Below are 21,088 nucleotides of genomic sequence, written 5' to 3'. Positions count from 1 at the left end.
CTTCCGGGGGTCTACATGTTTAGAAAACTCCTCAAGGGCTTCCAGTGGGCAGCCAGATTCAGAGACCTCAATCTCAGGAAGGGTTTGGGATCCTCTTCCTCTCCCTCAACAGTGTTTTCCCCTAACTTTGGGAAACAAACAAGTTTGTTCTGCAGTCACTGACTGATTTCAATTCTGTTGCTTTCCGTACCTTTCTGCTGAGCTCCTTTAAATTAGTAAGAATTGTAATTTTTTAAAATATATTTTTTAGTTGTGGTTGGACACAACACCTTTATTTCACTTTTTTTTTTTTCTGTAGTGATGAGGATCGATCCCAGGGTCTTGCACCTTCGAGGTGAGCGCTGTACCGCTGAGCCACAACCCCAGCCCCAAGAACTGTAATTATCAGGATCCCTTGGTTTGATTGGTTCCTGCTTTTCAGTCTCATCAGTTTCATCTTTGCAAATCTGATGCTCTCACATTCCTGTTGCATCAGCTGCTCTCCTTTTCTGGCATGGAGGTAGGCGTATTTCCAGTGTGGCCACCTTCTGCTTTCCCAGCCTAGGTTCCCATTACTCTCCTATACATAATTTATGTGGCCATCAAAATTCTTGATGTTCAATATCCTGACTACTATGTGTTTTTTTTTTAAATTAATTATTAAAATTTTTTTTAGGTGTTGATGGATCTTTATTTTATTCATTTATTTATATGCAGTGCTGAGAATCAAACCCAGTGCCTCACACATGCTAGGCAAGTGGTCTACCACTGAGCCACAACCCCAGCCCTAAATTAATTATTAACTTGTTATTGTCCTTGCCTTAGAATCACCTCTCCTCAAATTCAATCTATGACCAATTCAAATGTACTTGTTATTTAAGGACCTTTCAAACAGTGTATTAACTGCAGCTTTTTCTAAGTTATCACTGAAACAGTCCTAACAATAGGTATTGCACATGATATTAAGTGCTGTTGAGTCATGGTGACTTGAGGTGACTAGGAAATAATCACCACCACCCCCAACCCTGTGTTCCCTACCATTTTTCCTTTATCCCTCACAGTTCTTCCTCCCACATTTGGCATTTACCTCATTTTGTTCTGAATTTTAGTTTGTGTGTGGCAGGGGAGGGGGAGAATTCACAGAGCTCACGGTCCAGCACTGCACTGTGCCTATGACCAAGTTGATGTGCAGGGCTCACTTATGGAATAATTCAATGTTATCACCTCCTCCCTATCCGGAAACTTGGAAGATCAAGAATATGTTCTGAATTAACCAGATTCTCCTCTCAAAATCAGAATAGAATATTTTGTTTGTTAGTCCTCAGTCTTAGCTATTTGAATAATAGGACTCAGACTCATGTAGAACAGTGGTCATCTTTTTTTGTTTTTGTGATTTTTTAATTGCTTATACGTCACTTTTTAGGCTTGAGAAGCCCATAGGCTGTCTCTTTTATCTCGTCTGATACATGCAGAAAACCACAACAGAAACGTGCTGAAGAATGTGCTGGTTTTGATATAACTCTAGAGAGGTTATGCATTTGATTTAAAAATCTTACAAAGTACTTTAAGACACTGAGGGAACAATAAAGTTGCTGCTTCTTTACCATGTACTCTGCTGCATCCTGCCAAGTGCTGAGTGTGCTTTCTCATTTAAACCTGGCACTAATCCTGAGAGGTCACTATGATATATCCATTTTATTGATGAAAGCATAAAGACAGAATTGTAAAATAACCTCCTTAACTCAGACAGCTAGTAGATTATTTTTTGGGGGGTGGTGGTGGTGGGGATTGGACCCAGGGCCTTATTCATGTGAGGCAAGCACTCTACCAACTGAGCTATATCCCCAGCCTCCTAGTCGCTGTTTTAATGGTTTGTGTCTTAAATGTCTCAGAAGGACTCATATGCTGAAGACTTGGTCCCCCACTGATGAGGCTATTGGAGGTGGTGGAAACTTCAGGAGCTGAGGCCTAGTAGAAGGAGGTTAAGTCTCTGGGGATGTGTCCTTGTAGGACATATTGGTGCCCTGGTTCCTTCCTCTCTCTCTGCTTTTTTGGCCAACATGAGGTGAACAGCTATACTTCACCAATATTCCCTGCCATGGTGCTCTGCCTTGCTACAGGCCCCAAAGCAGTGGAGCAAGCTAACTATGGACTGAAACCTCTGAAACCATAGCTAAACCAAACCTTTCTTCCTTTAAAGTTGATTATCTCAGGTATTTTGTTGTAGCAGTAGAACTCTAACACATGGTGGATCCAAGATTCCAACATAGATTTCTTTGATCCTACAACCTGTGTTCTTTATGTTACTTTGCCTCTTTAGATAAAAGTGGAAAACTGTAACATTGTAAGGATTAATGCCCACATGACAATTACATTTTGAAAGTTGTTATCTTTAAGTTAATCCTAGCCTATGTGAAAATGCCTAAATCAGTGAGTGAATGATTGAATGAATTAGAGTGAAACAGGTCATACATCCGTTACATTTCTGTATATTCTCCCCCTAACATATGTCTTTTTTTGGTACTGGGGATTAAACCCAGGGGCATTACCGCCGAGCCACATCCCCAGTCGTATGTGTGTGTGTGTGTGTGTGTGTGTGTATTTTATTTAGAGATAGGGTCTTGCTGAATTGCTTAGGTCTCACTGAGTTGCTGAGGCTGGCTTTGAACTTGCAATCCCAAGTTCCTTAGCCTCCCAAGCTGCTGGAATTACAGGTGTGTGTGACCATGCTTGACATATTTTGACTTTTTTTTATAAATATTTATTTTTTAGTTTTTTTTTTAGGTGGATACAATATCTTTATTTTATTTTTATGAGGTGCTGAGGATCGAACCCAGTGCCTCACACTTGCTAGGCAAGCGCTCTACCACTTGAGCCACAACCCCAGCCCATATTTTGTCTTTTTGATGATAAAAATAACCATTTTAACAGAAGTGAGGTGATATCTAACTGTTGTTTTGATTTGTACTTTCCCAGTGATTAGTGAAACTGAGCACCTTTTCATATACCTGTTGGCTACTTGTATGTCTCCTTTTGAGTAGCCTATTGCAAGAGTGAATGAGTGAGTGGAGTGGCTTGTAGGGACCGGATGTATTAGTCTGCCAGATACACTAATACACTTAAAATCAGATGATTCTGTTGGCAGACTTATTGGAAATTCATCTTAAAAGAAATTAAAATCCCACTCAAAAAGATGCCAATAAATGAGGTAGTGAGATGTAAAAACACAGAGGGGCTCATGGACATGATACCTACAAGTTGATACTTATATGACCATGAATTAGTGGGGGTGGTGAAATGCTGTGGTGGCTTATTTTGGTCCAACTTCCTTTAAAAGTCCTTCCTTGTTGGCTTTTCAATATGGTTATTTATGCCCAATTACAATGTGTTTCCTTTATTTCTTTTAGTCTTTGGGGAATAGGCCCATTTTATTAAGCTCCAAGAGAGTGATTGAAGAATCATCACACCCCTATGTGCCTGCCTCCATTTGCTGTTCCATTTAATTTCTTTTAAGAGGATGCCAGTGCATTCCATGAAGTGCTGGGAAGAACACTGGGGATCTCAGCATTCAGGATGTAAACGTTGATTTTAATTCTCTGTTGTCAGTGCAATACTTCTGCCTTAAACGCTGCCTGGTTCTCTCTGTCCAGTGATCTTCTTGAGGCTCTCTTCTGAGAATAAACCTGTAGCTTTCTCCTGGAGTAGGTTTGCCGCAGTCTGGCTGGGCACAAAATCACGAGCCACTCAAGCAGGAACAAAGTTTATTTTTTGAAACTGCCGCCAATGTCCGGTACCGCCCGGGAAAATTTTTTCCACCCACGCGGCCTCCTCCCAGACTGCAGAGAGAGCTCCTCCCCCGGAACTCCCTCCTACTGTACTTCCCCAACCAATGGGAACTCTCCAGGAGTCTCGTAGCCGGCCTAGGTGAACAGCAGGAGTCCAATATCCATATGAATGCAAATCTTAACATAATCATATCATCTCAATGGCTAGCTGGCGTCACCTTTCGACCAAAAATGCCGTGCATCATATACTTGGCTCTTAGCAAGGTTGGGGCAGCTGCCCAGCTGAGGGGGCTGAGGGAGGGGATTGGGATCTAATATTTCTTAAACACACTTTCAGCTGATCCTACTTACTCTTGTCTTGCTTCCATCACTCACTACATTGCTCAGAAGTAGGTGTGACGTCAAATCACCACCCCTTATGGGATCCTTAGGGGATCTTGTACCTTAGCTCAGCTTCCAGGTTAGGGCCTCAATTCTGTTACTATCTTCCAAAATTTGTTGTTGGCTTACTCTGAACTCATAAGAAAGGGTTAAAAAGTTTGAAGGAAAAGCAAAATCAAGAAACTTAATTCTGATGTGAGAAATCTCTAACTAATGGCAACATTAGGAAAAAGCAAAATTGATAGCATATAAAAGAAACGAGCACATTTAGAGTATCTTCTTGGAAGATGAACTGCTTTGGCTTCAGAATTTTTCATAGTGATTTGTGATATGTTTAGGCCTAAAGAATACTGAATTTTGTAGCAAACTTTAAAATTAAATATATAGAAAAGTACACACAAGTTCTAAGTGTACAGTTGATGAATTTTTATAAAGTGAATCCACTTGTGTACTTGACATTCAGATCAAGTGTCAGGACATGAAGCAACCCAGAAGCTGTTTTTGCTGCCCCTCCCCCTCTCACCTGTACTAACTACTAATCTGAGGTCTTATACTGAAGACTAGTTTTGCTGTTTTTAAATTATGTGTGTGTGTGTGTGTGTGTGTGTGTGTTCTACCACTGAACCACAACCCCAGCTTCTGTTTTTAATTTTATGTGAATGAAATCCTTCAGCATCTGATCTTTTGCTCTAGTTTCTTTTGCTCAACTTTTTTGTGAGCTTCCACAATGATGTGTAGTAGTTGTAGTCCATTATTCCCATTCCTCCAGAGTCTTTTGGTGCACACATGTATTTCTGTTGGTTATATACCAAAGGGTGAAATTATTAGGTCACAGGGTTTATGCATATTAAGCTTTAGTGGATACTAACAAACAGTTTTACAAAGTGGTTGTACCAAGTTTTATTCCTGTCAGCAATATATGAGATGTCTAGTTGTCTCACATTTTAATCAACATTTGATGCTGTTAATCTTTTAAATTATAGGTATTTTTGTTGTTATGGAGCAGTATATCACTGTGGTTTTAATGTGAATTTCCATGATGATGAAGAAGCTCTTTGTCATAATATAAGCTTATTTGCCATTTGTGTATAGTCTTTTGTGAAAGACCTGATTATGATTTTTGCCAATTTTTCTATTAAATTGTTTACATTTTCTTACTTATTTGTAGGTTTTTAAAAGTGATTTATATTTTTTGGATATGAATCCTTTGAATATATGTATTGAAAAAAATCTCTTCACAGGGTGCCTTGTATTTTTATTTTCTTATTTATATCTTTTGTTGAAAAAAAAATTGGGGGCTGGGAAAATGAGGATTGAATCCAGGGCCTTGTGCATGCTACATATGTGCTTTACCACTGAGCTACACCCCTAGCCCACAAAATTTTACAATATAGTATATCTTATTAATTTTTGCATCTTGATAATTGATTTTTGGGTTCAGTTTAACAATTTTTATTTGCCTCAATGTCATGAAGATATTATTTTATACTTCTAAAAGCTATATTGTTTCAGAGTATTGATTCAAAAATTTTAAATGTGTTTGTTCACTTTTCAGCCTGATCGATTAAACATAGTTAAACATTTAAATAAACTTAAATAATGACTTTGCTACAAATGCATTTAAATGTTTTTTTGCGGGAGCTGGGGAGGAGCCTGGGCCTTGTGCATGCTAAGCAAGTGGTCTACCACTGAATTACATGCCCAGTCCCTTTAGATTGTTTTGAAAAATTGACAGACAAAATTGTACGCATTTATTGTGTTTAATGTGATGTTGTGAAGTACATAGATATTGTGGAATAGTTAAATCTAGCTAATTAACAAGTGTGTAATTATTACCACATAATTACTGTTTTGTGGTGAGAACACTTGACATCCACTCTCTGCAGTTTTTCAAGAATACAATATATCCTCATGAACTATAGTTGCCACGCTGTCCAATGGAACTTATTCTTCCTATCTGTGATTATGTATTCTATGACTAGTGTTTCCTAATGGCCCCATCCCAGCCTTGCTAACTACCATGCTAGTCTCTACTTCTATGGGCTCAACTGTGGTATTTGTTTTTCTGTGCCTAGCTCATTTCACTTAAACAAAAGTCCTCCAGCTTCATCCATGTTGTCCTCAATGACAAGATTTCTGTCTTTTTTTTTTTTAAATAGCTAAATCATATTCCATGGTGTATATGTATCACATTCTCTTTATTCATTTATCTTGTAATGGACACATAGGTTGATTCTGTATCATTACTATTGTGAATAATGCTTCAAAAAACATGGGAGTGCAGATATATGCTTGGTAGTGAGATTGCTGAATGATATGGTAGCTACATTTTAAATTTTTTGAGCAACCTCCATACGACTTTCCATAGTAGTTATATTAACTTACCATCTCCCATCAACAGTATGTAAGGGTTCCCTTTCCTCTACACCCTCCACAAAAACAGCCTGTCTTTTTGATAATAGCCATTCTAACTGGGGTGAGATGATATCTCATTGTGATTTCAATTTACATTTCCCTGATGATTATTTCCTTTTTATCTACCTGTTGGTCATTTGTATGTATTCTTTTGCATAATACCTCTCCTAGTCTTTGGCCCATTTTTAAACGGGGCTACTTGTTTTACTATAGAGTTTTTTGCATTCCTTATATATTTTGTACATTAACCCTTTGTCAGATGTGTTAGTTTACAGATATTTTCTATTAATTATACTGTAGGTTGTCTCTTCACCCTGTTAATTGTTTCCTTTGCTGTGCAGGAGCTGTTTAGTTTGATGAAGTCTGATTTGTCTATTTTTGTTTTTGTTTTCAGTCATTTTGACATTAAATTAAAAAAAAAATCATTGCCCAGACCAATGTCATGGGGCTTTCCCCCATATTTTCTTCTAGTAGTTTCATAGTTTGGGGTTTTAAATTTAACTCTTTAATCCACTTCAAGTTGACTTTTGTATATGGAAGATACCTTTCTCCATTGAGTGTTCTTGGCATTTTTGTTGAAAATCAGTTGGCTCCAAATGTATTTATTTCTGGGCTCTCTAGTCTGTTCTTTTGGTTTCTGTGTCTGTTTTTATGCCAGTGCCATGTTGTTTAAGTTACCATAGCCTTGAGTACATTTTGAAGTCAAGTAGAGTGATGCCTCCAGCTTTGTTCCTTTTGTTCAAGATTGCTTTGGTTATTTGGTGTCTTCTGTGTTTCATATAAATTTCATGATTGTTTTTTTCTATGAAGAATGTCATTGGTATTTTGATAGGATCGCATTGAGTCTGTAAATTACATTGGCTAGTGTGGATAGTTTAACAATTTTAATTCTTCCAATCCGTGAATACAGGATATATTTCCATTTATTTGTATCTTCTTCAATTTCTTTTCAGTGTAAAGATCTTTCATCTCTGTGATGGTGTCAACTTGACTGGATTGAGGAATACCTGGAGAACTGGTAAAGCATTATTTTTGGGTGTCTATGAGGGTGTTTCCAGAGGAGATTGTCATTTCAGTCAGTGGACTGAGTAAGAAAGAGCTGCCTTAATGTAGCCAGGCACCATCCAATCGGCTGAAGTCCCAACTTGGAAAAAAAAATTGATAGAGGATTTCAGGTCTCTCTCTCTCTTGGAACTGGGACACACTCCTCTTTTCCCTTGGACGTCAGCACTGCAGCCTTTGGGCTCCAGGACATTCCAGAAGCTCACTCCCGACAGCAGGTTCTCAGGCCTGCACTCAGTCTTGCACTGAGAGTTACACCATTGGCTTCCTGGTTCTGAAGTTGTAGTACTTGGATTGAATCATGCTACAGCCATCCCAAGGTACTTAACAGCATAAATAAATGGATTTTGAGTCACTTGGCTTGTTCTACCTGGGAAAGGAAATGAGAGTAAATTAAGAATAAGAAGTATACAATAGCACTGTATACTTGAGGAGGATAAAGCTAAGTCATAAAAATGTAGGAGCTGCTGGGAATATTAGGAAGGAAAAGGCGAGGAGGGGATCTGAGATGTCAGATACTTAACCGGCTGGTGTAGATATAATCACCTTTAATTCAAAAAACAGCTGGTGAGGTAGGTGGTAGAGAACTCTGATAAGTTTTGCATAACTTGACTAACACGGCTACGGGGTGGTGGAGCCTGGATTTGATTCTAGTCTACATTTCTGTTTTCTCTTCTTTTCTTTCTAATTTCCTTCCTTTCTCCCTCTGCTGCCCCTTTCTTCCCTCCTTCTCTCCGTCCCCTCCCTTCTTCATTTTTTTTCTTTCCTTCTTTTCAAAAAGCTTGTTTTTTGTTTTGTTATAGTTAAAGCAACATCCCGAGGTTTCATGAACTGACTTCCAGACCACTCACGTATAATCGAATCAAGCCTTTATTGAAGCACACTGGTGGCGACTGACCAGAACATAAAGCTGTTCCCCTGATCAGCCCCAACAATTGCAAGGGCACTCCTTATAAGCCTGAAAACCACAAAAGGGATGTTCGGGGTTCTAGCCAATGCAAGTAAGCCAGGTTACAGAAGCAGGAGAGTGCGGTCAGGCGGAGGGATGCTTAGCCAATTACAGTTAGCCCAGTCACCCCAGTTACAGAAACAGAGCCCTGTTACCCTAGTTACAGAAACAATGCCCTATTAGGTAGTTCCGTGTTCTTAAAGGTTTCTGTAGCAAAAGGAAAAGAACAACTTGCCCCAATCATGAGCTTTCTATTTGGCATGGTTGTTTTACAAAATGGAGTCACTTTGGCTTGACTATCACAGTTTGCTTGTTTTTTAAGTGAACGTCTTGATTTTCATGGTAGAAACTCTGAAACATGCATATCTGCTGATTAGGTTTTGCTGTATAATAAGCCACCCCAAAACTTAGTGGCTTGAGACAACATATATTTATTTAGCTCACATTTCTGCTGGCAGTAATTTAGGTGGACTCTTTTGGGCGGTTCTGACCTGGACCAACCTCAACTGTTGCCAGTGGGCTCCCTCATACGTCTGGGCATCAGCTGAGAGGTTAGGAGCAACTCCTCCATGTGGTCTTTCATGGCACAGGCCAGCTTGGCCTTATTCTTTTGGAGAAGGAAGAAGAGCCAAGAGAGCCACAGATATCCCCAGGGCTCTTAGGCCTGGGTTTGGAACTGGTACAATAACTCTTCTCTGTCTTAGTCAGCTCAAACTGCTATAACAGAATATGAAGGACTGGGGGGCTTAAACAATGGACATTGATTTCCCATTATTTTGGAGAATAGGAAGATCGAGATACTAACAGATTAAGTGTCTGACATCTCAGATCCCCTCCTTGCCTTCTCTTTCCTAATATTCCCAGACAGTCTCCTTCTTTTTCTTCTCTCTCTCTCTCTCTGTACTGGGGATTAAATTTAGGGGCACTTAACCATTGAGGTACATCCCCAGCCCTTTTTATTTAATTTTATTTTTTATACATGTACTTATATTATGAGTCAGTGTCTCGCTAAGTTATTTAGAGCCTCACTAAGTTGCTGAGACTAGCTTTGAACTTGTGATCCTCCTGCCTCAGCCTCCTGAGCTGCTGAGATTACAGGAATGTGCCACCATGCCCAGTTCTCTACTTCTTCTAAGAACACTGATTCTATCATGGGGGCCCTACCGTAATGAGCTCATTTAAACCCTGTTGCCTCTCAAAGGCCCCATCTCCATATACCATCACATTGGAGGCTAGGTCTTCCAATAGGAATTTTGGTAGGTCTGAATATACTGAGGAAAAGTTTTCCCTATTATATCCTGTTCTATTCTATGCACAGATTACCTCCATGATACCAAAATGTGTGTGTGTGTGTGTGTGTGTGTGGGATTCTCCCACCAATAAGCAAGCAATTAATTTTGCAGCAGAGAGCAGTTGGCAATTTAATTCTGACACTATTTACTTGGAGGTAGCATCAGGTTATGGTCTCTCACTTCAGGTACCAGTCATAAGTCCAGGCCTCTGGACTTCTGACCACCTAACTATAAATTGGGGTTCTCATAACTGCCTCTTTAGGATTGGTCAATTTGCTAGAGCAACTCACAGAACTCAGGGAAATTCACTTACTGGTTTATTATAAAGAATATTTTAAAGGAAATGTATAAAAAGCCAGATGAAGAGATACACAGGGGGTCTTCTGAGAGGGTCTTAGGTGCAGGCTTCCATTCCCACGGATTTGGGGTGTGCTGGCTTCCTGGGACATAGATGTGTTCTTATTTACCTGTAAGCTTCCATGTGTTCAGTTATCCAGAATTCTACAAACCCTGGACATTTGGATTTTTATGGAGACTCCATGGTATAAGCACAATTGAAACATGAACAATGTGTAGAAATGTGATTGGATAAGACATATGATAGACCCACTGATAGCCCGAGTGGGGAAACCAGCAAGGTCTGTCTGTGCAGATTCTTCTTGGCCTGTGTGCAGCATTCCTGGTTATGGAGCAGGCCCTTATCTGAAATGAGGATCTTATGACCTATTATCAAGCCTACTATGAAGGTAGGTCAGAGAATTTCTTCATGGCGAGCTCCAAGACAAAAAGTGAGAGAAGATTAGAGATTTTTTTTTTTTTAATTTTCTGTGACCTGCCTTGGGAAAGAGAATTCTGGTTTTTATGGCTTGCTTTGGGAAGAAAAAGGAGCCAGTGAAAGGAGGGCGTGAGGTCAAAGAGAGTGAGTTTGCTTTGAGGCCTAAAGTGTCCCATCATCATAACAGAGTTACTCCTTCACCTTTATGGTCTGAAGCTGCTTCAGAAACCATGGACAGAAGGCCAAGTACTTTGGTAAAAGATATGCCTATTCTTCTAGTCATTTATGAAATAAAAAGAGCCAAGAGAGCCAGGAACCATGGGCGTGTGTGTGTGTGTGTGTGTGTGTGTGCGCGCGTTGTGAACAAAACAATAACTTGTTAGAGAAGAATGTGTGGTGGAGGGAATGCATCTGTCTATTACTGGTGCCATAATGCCATTCATGAATCCTAGAGAGGTGTGAGTTTAGATATTATTTATGTTAAACTCTGTCTCATTAGCAGGTTCTATGACCCGAGTGATCAATCATAAGGTAAAATCCTTGGACCTGTAGACCACCTATCTTGTCCAACCTTCTTATTTTATGGGTGAGGCCATGTCATTATTTATTTGATTTATCTGGTTGTATTTCAGGACCATGTTAAATATCATTCCTGTTGTACAGACAGCACAGTGAGGTAAAGAACATAAAATGTGGAGGTCAAAGGCTGACATTTAAGCCTGGACTTTGTACTAATTAGGTGTTGAGTATGAAAAAATTACTTATTTCTCTGAGTTTCAGTTTTCTCATATATAATTACAAAAGCTTTAGTTTTCTTAGAGGTGTTGTAAAGATTGAAATGTTTGATAGCTGTTCTGGGTAATATAGTACCTTTAAGTGGTTACTGAGCATTTGAAATGTGGCTGGTCAAAATTGAGATGTACTGGGCTGGCCTTGGGAAGCAGCAGAGCACTTGCCAAGCATGCGTAAGGCATTAGGTTCGATCCTCAGCACCACATAAAAATAAACAAATAAAATAAAGACATCATGTTCATCTACTACTACAAAAAAGTTAAAAAAGAATTGAGATGTACTGTAAACATAAAACATACAACAAATTTAAAATACATAATATGAAAAAATCTTGATTATACACTGAAATAGCAGTGTATTATACTAATTCAGTTAAATAAATGTATTGTAAAAATTTATTCACTTGTTTCATTTATATTTTTTTAATGTGGCCACTAGAAATTTAAAAATGACATTCATGGCTTACATTTGTAGCTTGCATTATATTTCCACTGGACAGTGCTATGCTATGTGAAAATTCTTTGTGGGCCATAGAGTATGATGTCAATGATAGCCTAAAACATAAAACAAGTTTAGTTCAATGGATAAGGATTCTAAGTGATGGCAAAAAGCTTACTATTTTTATTAAAATTTTCTAAAACTTTTTTTTAGTTGTCGATGGACCTTTATTTTATTTATTTTATGTGGTGCTGAGGATCGAACCCAGTACCTCACATGTGCTAGGCAAGTACTCTACCACTGAGCCACAACCACTGCCCTATTTTTAGTAAATTTTTAATGTAAGCTTTTATTTAGGCATCCTAATGTGTAATTGGGAAGTAGGGGTGGGAGTGACAATTTAATTATGTGAACAAATAATAACTTCAGGGCATGGAGGGAGGATGCAGGCCTTGTGCTGTGTTAGGTGGCTTCCTTTGGCTCCCCTGATGAGAAGCAGTGTAAATTAACTGCATCATAGAAGGAGATCTTATAACTGTGAAAAAGGTCGGGGGCAGTGGGCTTCCTATGTTCCTAGACTGTAAACGTGCTCTCCACCTCCCTTTCTTCCTCTCCTTACATCTTTCTAGTAGGCAATACCATTCTCTCAGATCATCTCCGAATGTCAGGGAGAGTGACTCCCACTTGCACTAGGGAAATACTCAGACTTACTGTCTCTGATTTACAAGGAAAAATTCCATGAAAATGCCACGGTTGATTTAGCTTGGTCTCAGGTGCCACCCCTGGGCCATGACAGCACCCACTGCAGCCACAGAGGAGGAGACTTTCCCAGAAACAGGAAGTGCTGCTCTTGGTTGACAGAAGAATAAGTGTACACTACACCTACTGCTATGTTTGGACATGGTTTGTCCCTCAAAAGTTCATGGGCTAGAAACTTGGTCCCTGGTATGACAGTGTTCAGGTTGTAGAACTTTTAAGATGTGAAGCCTAGTGGGAGGAATTAGGTTGCAGTGTCTTGAAGCTCATGCATGAATTAATGCCGTTTTGTAGGAGGGGGGTCATAAGTGTGGATTAATACCTGAGAGAGTGAGTCATTAAAAAGAGGAAGTATGACCCCTTCTTGGGACTTGTTTCTTTGTTCACATTCATGCCCTTTCTATGCATGTCTGGATCCCTTTCTACTTTTCTGCTATGTTGGGTTGCAGCTAGCGGGCCATGCTGTTGGGTCCTTCCATCCACCAGAATCATGAGCCAAATTAACTCCTTTACTTTGTAAAGTATCTAGCTGCAGTTATTTTGTTATAGAAACACAAAACAGACTAGACACCAGCCCTAGCTACTTTTTTTTTTTTTGATATTGGGGATTGAACCCAGGGTACTCAACCACTGAGCCACATCCTCAGCCCTTTTATGTATTTTATTTAGATACAGGGTCTCACTGAGTTGCTTAGCCCCTTGCTAAGTTGTTGAGGCTGGCTTGGAACTCTTGATCCTTCTGCCTCAGCCTCCCAAGCCACAGGGATTACATGCATGTGAAACTGCACGTGGCCCTAGCTACTTTAATATGTACTGCTGATGGGTGGAGTAAAAGCAATTCAAGGAGAAAATAAAGGAATAAAGGCTTGATTATATATTTATATATATTTTGCCCAAGTTTAGACATTCAGACTAGAAACTCAAATCTGTCTCCATTTTTGGTATCAGAGATTGAACTCAGGGGCACTGACCACTGAGCCACATTCCCCAGCCCTATTTTGTATTTTATTTAGAGACAGGGTCTCACTGAGTTGCTTAGTGCCTCACTTTTTGCTGAAGCTGGTTTTGAACTTGTGATCCTCCTGCCTCAGCTTCCTGAGCCACTGGGATTACAGGCATGCACCACTATTCCTGGTAAAACCATGTTTTTAAACACTACAGTGAGAAAGATCTAGTAGATTTGGTTGTGTTTACTTAAATTTTACTGAATTAGTTGTTTGCTATTTTTCTCCTCTTACCAGATTGCTTCCCATTGAAACTTGCATTGGGAATAAGGGTAAGGGAACTGTCCCTTTGATAACAGTAAATCCTTCTGGAATTGGGTACTGAACCCACCATGCTGTTCAGTCTTCAACCAAAGCTTTAAAAGTGATAGGAAAGCAATGCCATCATCATCTCTGCTCTAATTACTTTAAAACATATTTACTATGACTTGGATGTTTCATTTTCTATAATTTTTCAAGCTTCTACCTCCTTTTGGAAATTTCTTATTTTCCACCAACTTAGGTTTCCCCAAGTCTGTGCCACACGGGCATAGCGATTTTAGAGGCAAAGATGAAAGCCCTCTCCTGTCATTCATAAACAATATTCAGCCTAAAGAAAATATTCTTTTAAAGTAAGGATCCAGGGGCTGGGGATGTGGCTCAAGCGGTAGCGCGCTTGCCTGCCATGCGTGCGGCCTGGGTTCGATCCTCAGCACCACATACAAATAAAGATGTTGTGTCTGCCGAAAATTAAAAAAATAAATATTAAAAAAAATAATAATAAAAAAATAAAGTAAGGATCCATATGTCGTTCAGAAAAAATGGTCTGGAGGGTGTAAATCTCCTTCTTAGGTAAAAAAATTTTCAAACTAAAATGATTTCAAAAGGCTACAAATCTGTCTTCTGCAATCTAGTAGAATAGGAAATAGCAGTCCATGACAGCTGAATCTGGAGAATTCAGATTATGCATTGTGATGGAATGCTGAGACATTTGACCTGAACTTGTCAGGAAAAACAGTTCCCTGTACATATTTCTGTTGTCTTGATCAGCAATAAATGCAATGGCTGACCTTCACTGGGGGCTAAGCACTACACAGGGCCCTTTCCCAAAGGTCCTTCCCTGATTCTACCCAGTGGCAGTGTTGTTTATATATTCACTCAGTCTTCCTCAGGTGTCGTGTGCACCATGTCAGGCATGGGGGACCAAACATGGTCCTGCCATCATGGAGCTTGCCATGTGGTGTGGCAAGTTGTACAAGAGAACAGGTATTTGGGGGCAGAGTGTTATAAGTTCTACTTTAAAAGATGGACAGTGTTCTATGGGACCTCATGGAAATATATCCAACCCAGTTGAGAACTTTGGTGGTTCCTGGGGGGAAGTGCTGTTGATGCAGAGATCTGGAGGGCAGGCTGGGCTCAACCCAGCAAGGGGGTTAGAGAAGTCCTGTGTCTGGACTTAGAGACTGAGGTTAGGCCAAGAAGTGGTGAGGGCTGAGTCTCCAGGGGGAAGTTGCTGGTCCTAAAGGATTTGGTTTGGTCCTAAAGGGTTATGTTAAGTACCTTAGACTGAGGGCAATAGGAGTCCTTAAATGGTTTTAAGCAGCTTCGTCCCATAATTGGATTTGCATTTTAGAAAGCTCAAATGCTTTCACAATTTCAATTTTTTTCCACTTTTATGTCTCAATTTTCTTATCTGCATATTGAAAGGGATACTTTATCCTTTACAGCATCTTCTTATTTTAAAATTCCATAAATTTCTCCTATTCTGGCAAACCTTAATCCCATGCTGATTTCCAGACTTCTTAGGCAGGAAGGCCTAAGATTACAATTAATGCTTGAAAAGGAGAGTTTTGTGGAGACTAGGAAGCTGAATGGATGAGGCATCTTTTCCTTTGGGAATGGGTAAATGAAAAGGTATGCGGTTCCTCTGATGGGCTGATGAAAAGGAACTGGGGCTAGCTGGAGTTTCCCAGCAAGCAGCTGAAATGTATCTTCTTCTGCTTCTAGTATCGATTTAATCTGATAGTTATTTCCCCCAAATTGAGATGTTTAATGATGAAATGATATGAAGTCTGCAATTTGTTTAAAAGTAATTAGGGAGGGCTGAGGGTGCATCTCAGTGGTAGAGTGTTTGGCTAGCATGTAAAAGGCCCTGGCTTTGATCCTAGCCCCATTGGGTGGGGCGGGGAAACAGGGGTTTATACATATAAAACCAGATTGGCCACAATTTGGTAATCATTGATGCTGAGCTGCAGGTATCAAGGGGTCCATTAAATATTTTCCTCTACTTTTGTATATGTTTGAAATTTTCCATAATAGAAAGTAAAAGATAAAATAATAGAAGCAAAATGCCTCTACTCATTACCTAAATTCCTTATTTACTTTTAGCCCAAATGGAGAATAAGTCAGATTCTCTCACCTGACCACATTGAAGCAAAGAGTCTCAGAACCACTGTGTCAGAAACCCTGACCGTTGGCTTTAAGTTGTGTATCAACTTTGATGGCTTAAATTGTTCTAGACTGCATTGAAATTATGTAGGCAGGTCAAAGAAAGAGAAGTACATCCCAAAGAAGGGGCATCTCTACTAAAGAGCTCACTGATGACATAGCACAGCTCCATAGCTCTGGGCTGGGTCTGTCCTGAGTGGACAATGGGGTGAACTGGGGAGATCACCAGCTTTGTAGTCAGCTATAGTATTAGTTGAAGGGCAATGACAAGAAAAAACAAACTACATAACATTCACTGAACCCTCACTACATGTCAGGCAGCATGCTAAGCCTTTACATTCTTTATACTATGCAATTTTAATAGCTGCCCTATTGGATGTAACTATTTTATGTATGAGGTAACAGGCTTAGAGAAGTTACATAACTTTCCCATGGCAACATGGACACGTAATTCCCACATTGTAGTAAGTAAATGATTAAAATCCAGTGGTTAGATTACACAGGATATCTAAGGATTAGTTTGGCTGCACATAACAGAAAGAAGCCAAATAACAGTGTTTTATAACAAAGTAGTTTGTTTCCTCTCTTCCCTTTTAACTAATGTGGAGATAATCAGTCCAGGGTTGCCATGGCTCTCTCTAGTTTATTGTTCTTCTATTTTTTTGCTTCATTGTGAAAGAAGTCCAATCCTCAGGGCCACCTCATGGTCTGAGGTGCCTGATGGAGCTCCATATTCCAACCAGAAGAAAGAGAAAAGGATTGGAAGAAGTGCATACCACCCACTCTTCTTTACAAGGATACACACCAGAAATTGCTCATAGAATTTCTGCTTATATTGTATGGTCACTGTTTAGTCCCATGTATATATCTAGCAGATTGTAGAAAACATGTGTGTGTAGCAGATCTAAGACATGAAATGAGAATGAAAAGCATATTTTTTATACTGTATGACCAGGTGCCTAGCTAAAGGGGCTCTAATAATATTGAATATGGAGAGGAACATTGTGGATCACTGCCAACCACTGCTTAGCCCAAATTCAGCTGCATTCCAGAGTTTTGGTCTCTTTTGAATATGAAATGGGCATGGGAATTCTTGTCATAAGACCTTTCACCTTTGGGTGGGTAAATACATGAAGAGTCCAGGAATTTAGTTTAGCTATTAGGGAGTGCTGGTTCCTTCCTTCCAGTTAGTGGCTTGGTGCTCTGGAGACTCTGCATGGAGACTCAGTTACCCCCAAAATTGGTTCTTTCTGTGCTTGGGGTGGTCACTGCCTTCTGTGTCACCAACAGAGAGGATCTGCCACACGTTCCACATACTTTAGAAGGCAGAATACCTTATTAGGTACAATCAGGTTATGGAGAGTAAGCATTCAGATTTTTAAGGATCTTGAACATAAAATCACAAGTTCAGGGTCAAATGGAAACATCCAGGATTTAGGGGCAACTTTCACTTCAGTGTTGGTTTGCACTTGACTTAGGAAAACTCTTTATTACAAAACAATTTTAGTCTATTTTCTCCAAGACTGAGAGCAATTGGGCAAAGAGCCAGTGTATGATAGTCTATCAGTGTCTGTCCACTGGAGAAGTGAGGTTTCCTTGCTTGTAAGATGACATGAAAAGGACAAGTGCTCCCATGAGTTACTCTTGAAATGGTAATATAGGTGTGACATTGTTACACCATGAGAAAAGTCAAGGGTAAGTCAAATACTGGCAATTGGAACTATGGCACGGCTTAAAGAAACCCAGGTGAATTTTTCTGTAACCTAGAGAGCCCCAAATAATGTATTGCATTTTCATTCAATTAGCAGATACTTTCTGAGCACCTGTTACTTAGTAGGCACTGTACTAGTCCTGGCAAAACATGATGAGTATTGTCGGTACCTAGCAGAGTTGCTCCAAACACCTGAATGATACAATGACAAATATATTCTCAAGGTAATATATAGTCAAATTATAATAAAATTTGCTATATCAACCCTGAAACAGTAGTTTTACATGTAACATTTATGAAATCTTGAGACATATTGAACTTGACAGTGTGTCATACTTTTATCAGCATAGTTTTCTTAATGTTACAATTTAAAATGAATAGTTTTTTTAGATTTAATAAAATGCAATATTCAAATAAGGCTTTAGTGTTTATTATGTGCTTTCATGTATCTTATTTTAATAGATTCTTCCTGGGAGGGAGGAAGAAAAACATATATTTTTTTATACTATGTGGCCAGGTACCCAGCTAAAGGGGCTCTAATAATGTTGAATATGGAGAGGAACATTGTGGATCACTGCAACTACTACTTAGCCCAAATTCAGCTGCATTTCAGAGTTTTGGTCTCTTTTGAGTATGAAATGGGCATCGTAATTCTTGCATAAGACCTTTCATCTTTGGGTGGGTAAATACACGTAGTAGTCTCCTCTACTGTACAGAAAGGGAATGTAGTTATGAGGGGTGACCAGATTTATAGAAAGTTTGCGTAAGTCAGATCTAGCATCAGACGTAGTTATTTTAAAATTCCATAAATTTCTCCTCTATTGTATTGAAAGGGAATATGGTTATAGAGGTGATCAGATTTATAGAAAACTTGCATAAGTCAGATCTAGCATCACACATAGTTGAAATCTTTTTCTTCGAAGCTAGTGGTTTTTCCATCATTCTCTTTAATCCAAATACACTGAAATTTGTGTACATTCACATGTGCCAAAACCATAGAGGTCAAACTTCATTTTAAAGTTGGGAGATCATTTTGTTTTGGTATTGGGGATTAAATCCAGGGTGCTCTACCATTGAGCTAAAGCTCTATATTTCCAGTCCCCCCGCCTTTTTTTTTTTTTTTTTTTCTGAAGAGAGGGTCTTGCTAAGTTGCTGAGGGTCTTGCTGAGTTGCTGTGGCTGGTCTTGAACTTGTAATTCTCTTGCCTCAGCCTCCCAAGTCACTGGGATTATAGGCTTGTTCCACCCTGCCTGGCTGGGAGCTTGTTTTTAATGAAGATAAAGATTTCTTATTCTTCCTAGTAACTTCAAATTAGTCCAAAGGTAGCCAATTACTAGTATTTAGGAGTACAACATAAAAAGTTCTTTGAGCCTGTTGTTTACAAAACAAGACTGCCTATTGGGCAGCTATGTTGATTGACAGCTTTCAGGCTTCACTGAATAGAACTTGCCATGTGAGTAGAAGAGCGAGGGCAATTCCCATAAGGTTCACAGAACATTTTTCACTGACCACACTTATTAGTAAGGCAGGTCAGATCGAAGGAATGATTCAAATGTTTTCTAGCTTTCACTTTGATCAGTGGAATTGCCTCTTTAACCTTGTGAAGTGGCCAAAGCCTGATCAGAAAGACAGGAGTTAAAATCCTAGCTGATAGCTAGGTAACCTTCTCCAAGTCTAAAAATAAGAACAATTCTGTAGGGTTGTTGGGAAAAGTGAGAATTAAGGTATGTAAGGTACCTATAAATGGTAAGTATTCCATCAGTGACAGTTATTTTTATTACTATAGGAGCTTCAAGGAAACACAGGTTTCAGGATACTGAATTATCTTTAAACATATGACCTACCTAGAAAATTTGTCCTGTCTTCTAGGAGATCTAGCACTCCATCAGGCACTATTCCTAAGACAATCCCACTCTTAAGTAACATTATAGGAATAGTTCAGATATTTTCCTGTTAAATATTGTCAGCTCACTCAACTTTTTTTCCCAGTGCACCTCCTCTTCTTTCTTGTGTGTTGCTGTATGTGTAACTCTTGACAGCTGCTACTACTTATGCATGCGTTTCTACAGTAAAACCTTGACTAACTGGGACATAGCAAACCGGAACACTTGAATGATTGTGGTTTTTCCCTCTGGACATCATTTGGAGGAGAGAGGGGGAAATGACAACTATAGTTGTAAGAAAGATAGGAAATTTGAGAGCTAGAGAGAATCATGTGATTTAGTACTTTCAATTTTACTGCCAAGAGGATGAAAATTAATTGAGGTCATCCTGCTGATTATGAGCAGAGTCAGGGGGAGATTTCAAGTTTCTTCCTCTTTTTTCTGGACTATAGCCTGAAGTTGTGGCTTTTGGCATCTGTCTTGGAGATAGATGTTGTTCCTTCAGCTTTTATAGCTTCAATTTCAGGTGAGATCACAACTCTATAGGTCTCAACTACAAAGAATGACTGACAGTGGGAGTGAGTGGGATAGATAGTCTGGGCTCAAAGGTTGGGAAGTGGAGGTGAATTATGGCACTCAGATTGGAGCCTATTACTTTCTGAAAAATGCATCTAAGCTAAAAAGTTTGGTTTTCTTTTTAGGTATAGGACAAAAAAACATTTTGAGAGGCAGATGTGGCCTACTGTTCTCCAGTTTTAGTGCCTTGTACTATCTGTATTCACAGGCCTTATATAATAGATAACCTGAATTATGACTGTAAGGCATGTTACCAAAGTATGCTACTAATTGATTTATATTAGTTAAAGCAGAAAATTAGAGGAATGTGTTTTTAAAACCTAATCACAATAAATTTTGCAACGGAGAGAACACAGTGGAAGCTCTGCCCTCAGTTACTATCTGATTAGTTAAAGCTGTTTGTTGTCTAGTTGTGCAATTGAATTCAAATATCACAGCATATAGGTCATGTACATATGGGAAATCTAGGACCCCCCTTAGTAGCAGAGGTTTTGTCTTAATGAAGACATTCATACATTTATAATCAGAATCCCCAGTGAGAAATATGGAACAGAAACACACACACACCCCATAAACCCCAAACAATGTTTAAGGAAATGATATCTTACCATGTTCCAAAAACTCTGTTTTCTAAATGATTTAATTTTTGTGTATATGAACATGACTGTTAAGTTTATTTTACTGTTTATTAGTTGACTACAGCAGGTGGGGTTATTTATTTTGTCTTTTAAGGAAATCACTGGACTAGGTGACAGTATGACATTTTTGTTTATTCATTAACTTATTAAATCAGTATATATTTACTTATTATTTAATGAGACTAAGTTTCTCTCTCTCTCTCTCTCTCTTTTTTTTTTTTTTTG

At 39.1% G+C, this 21,088-nt stretch overlaps 1 protein-coding gene across 7 annotated transcripts in view; it reads left to right on the top strand.

Annotated features, from left to right (window-relative positions):
• Dnajc6 (DnaJ heat shock protein family (Hsp40) member C6) overlaps positions 1-21,088 on the top strand; it is a 160,555-nt gene that overhangs the window by 35,515 nt on the left and 103,952 nt on the right. For 3 of the 7 annotated variants that reach the window (XM_048815222.1, XM_048815230.1, XM_048815229.1), the window contains exon 2: positions 7,514-7,578. The exons of 2 other annotated variants lie outside the window; for them this stretch is intronic. Coding sequence is in view for 2 of the 5 variants with exons in the window: in XM_048815225.1 (XP_048671182.1) it covers positions 10,582-10,609 (28 nt within the window). In the remaining 3 variants the exon portion in view is untranslated. Of the gene's footprint in view, positions 1-7,513; positions 7,943-10,391; positions 10,610-21,088 lie in introns of those variants that run through there. 2 more of the 7 variants (XM_048815228.1, XM_048815225.1) reach the window with 2 other exon arrangements.

This window comes from Marmota marmota, unplaced genomic scaffold, assembly GCF_001458135.2.
Source record: "Marmota marmota marmota unplaced genomic scaffold, marMar, whole genome shotgun sequence".
Lineage (NCBI taxonomy): Eukaryota > Metazoa > Chordata > Mammalia > Rodentia > Sciuridae > Marmota > Marmota marmota.
The sequence above is the reverse complement of the archived record's forward strand: the minus strand, read 5'-3'. Positions and strand labels throughout refer to the sequence as shown.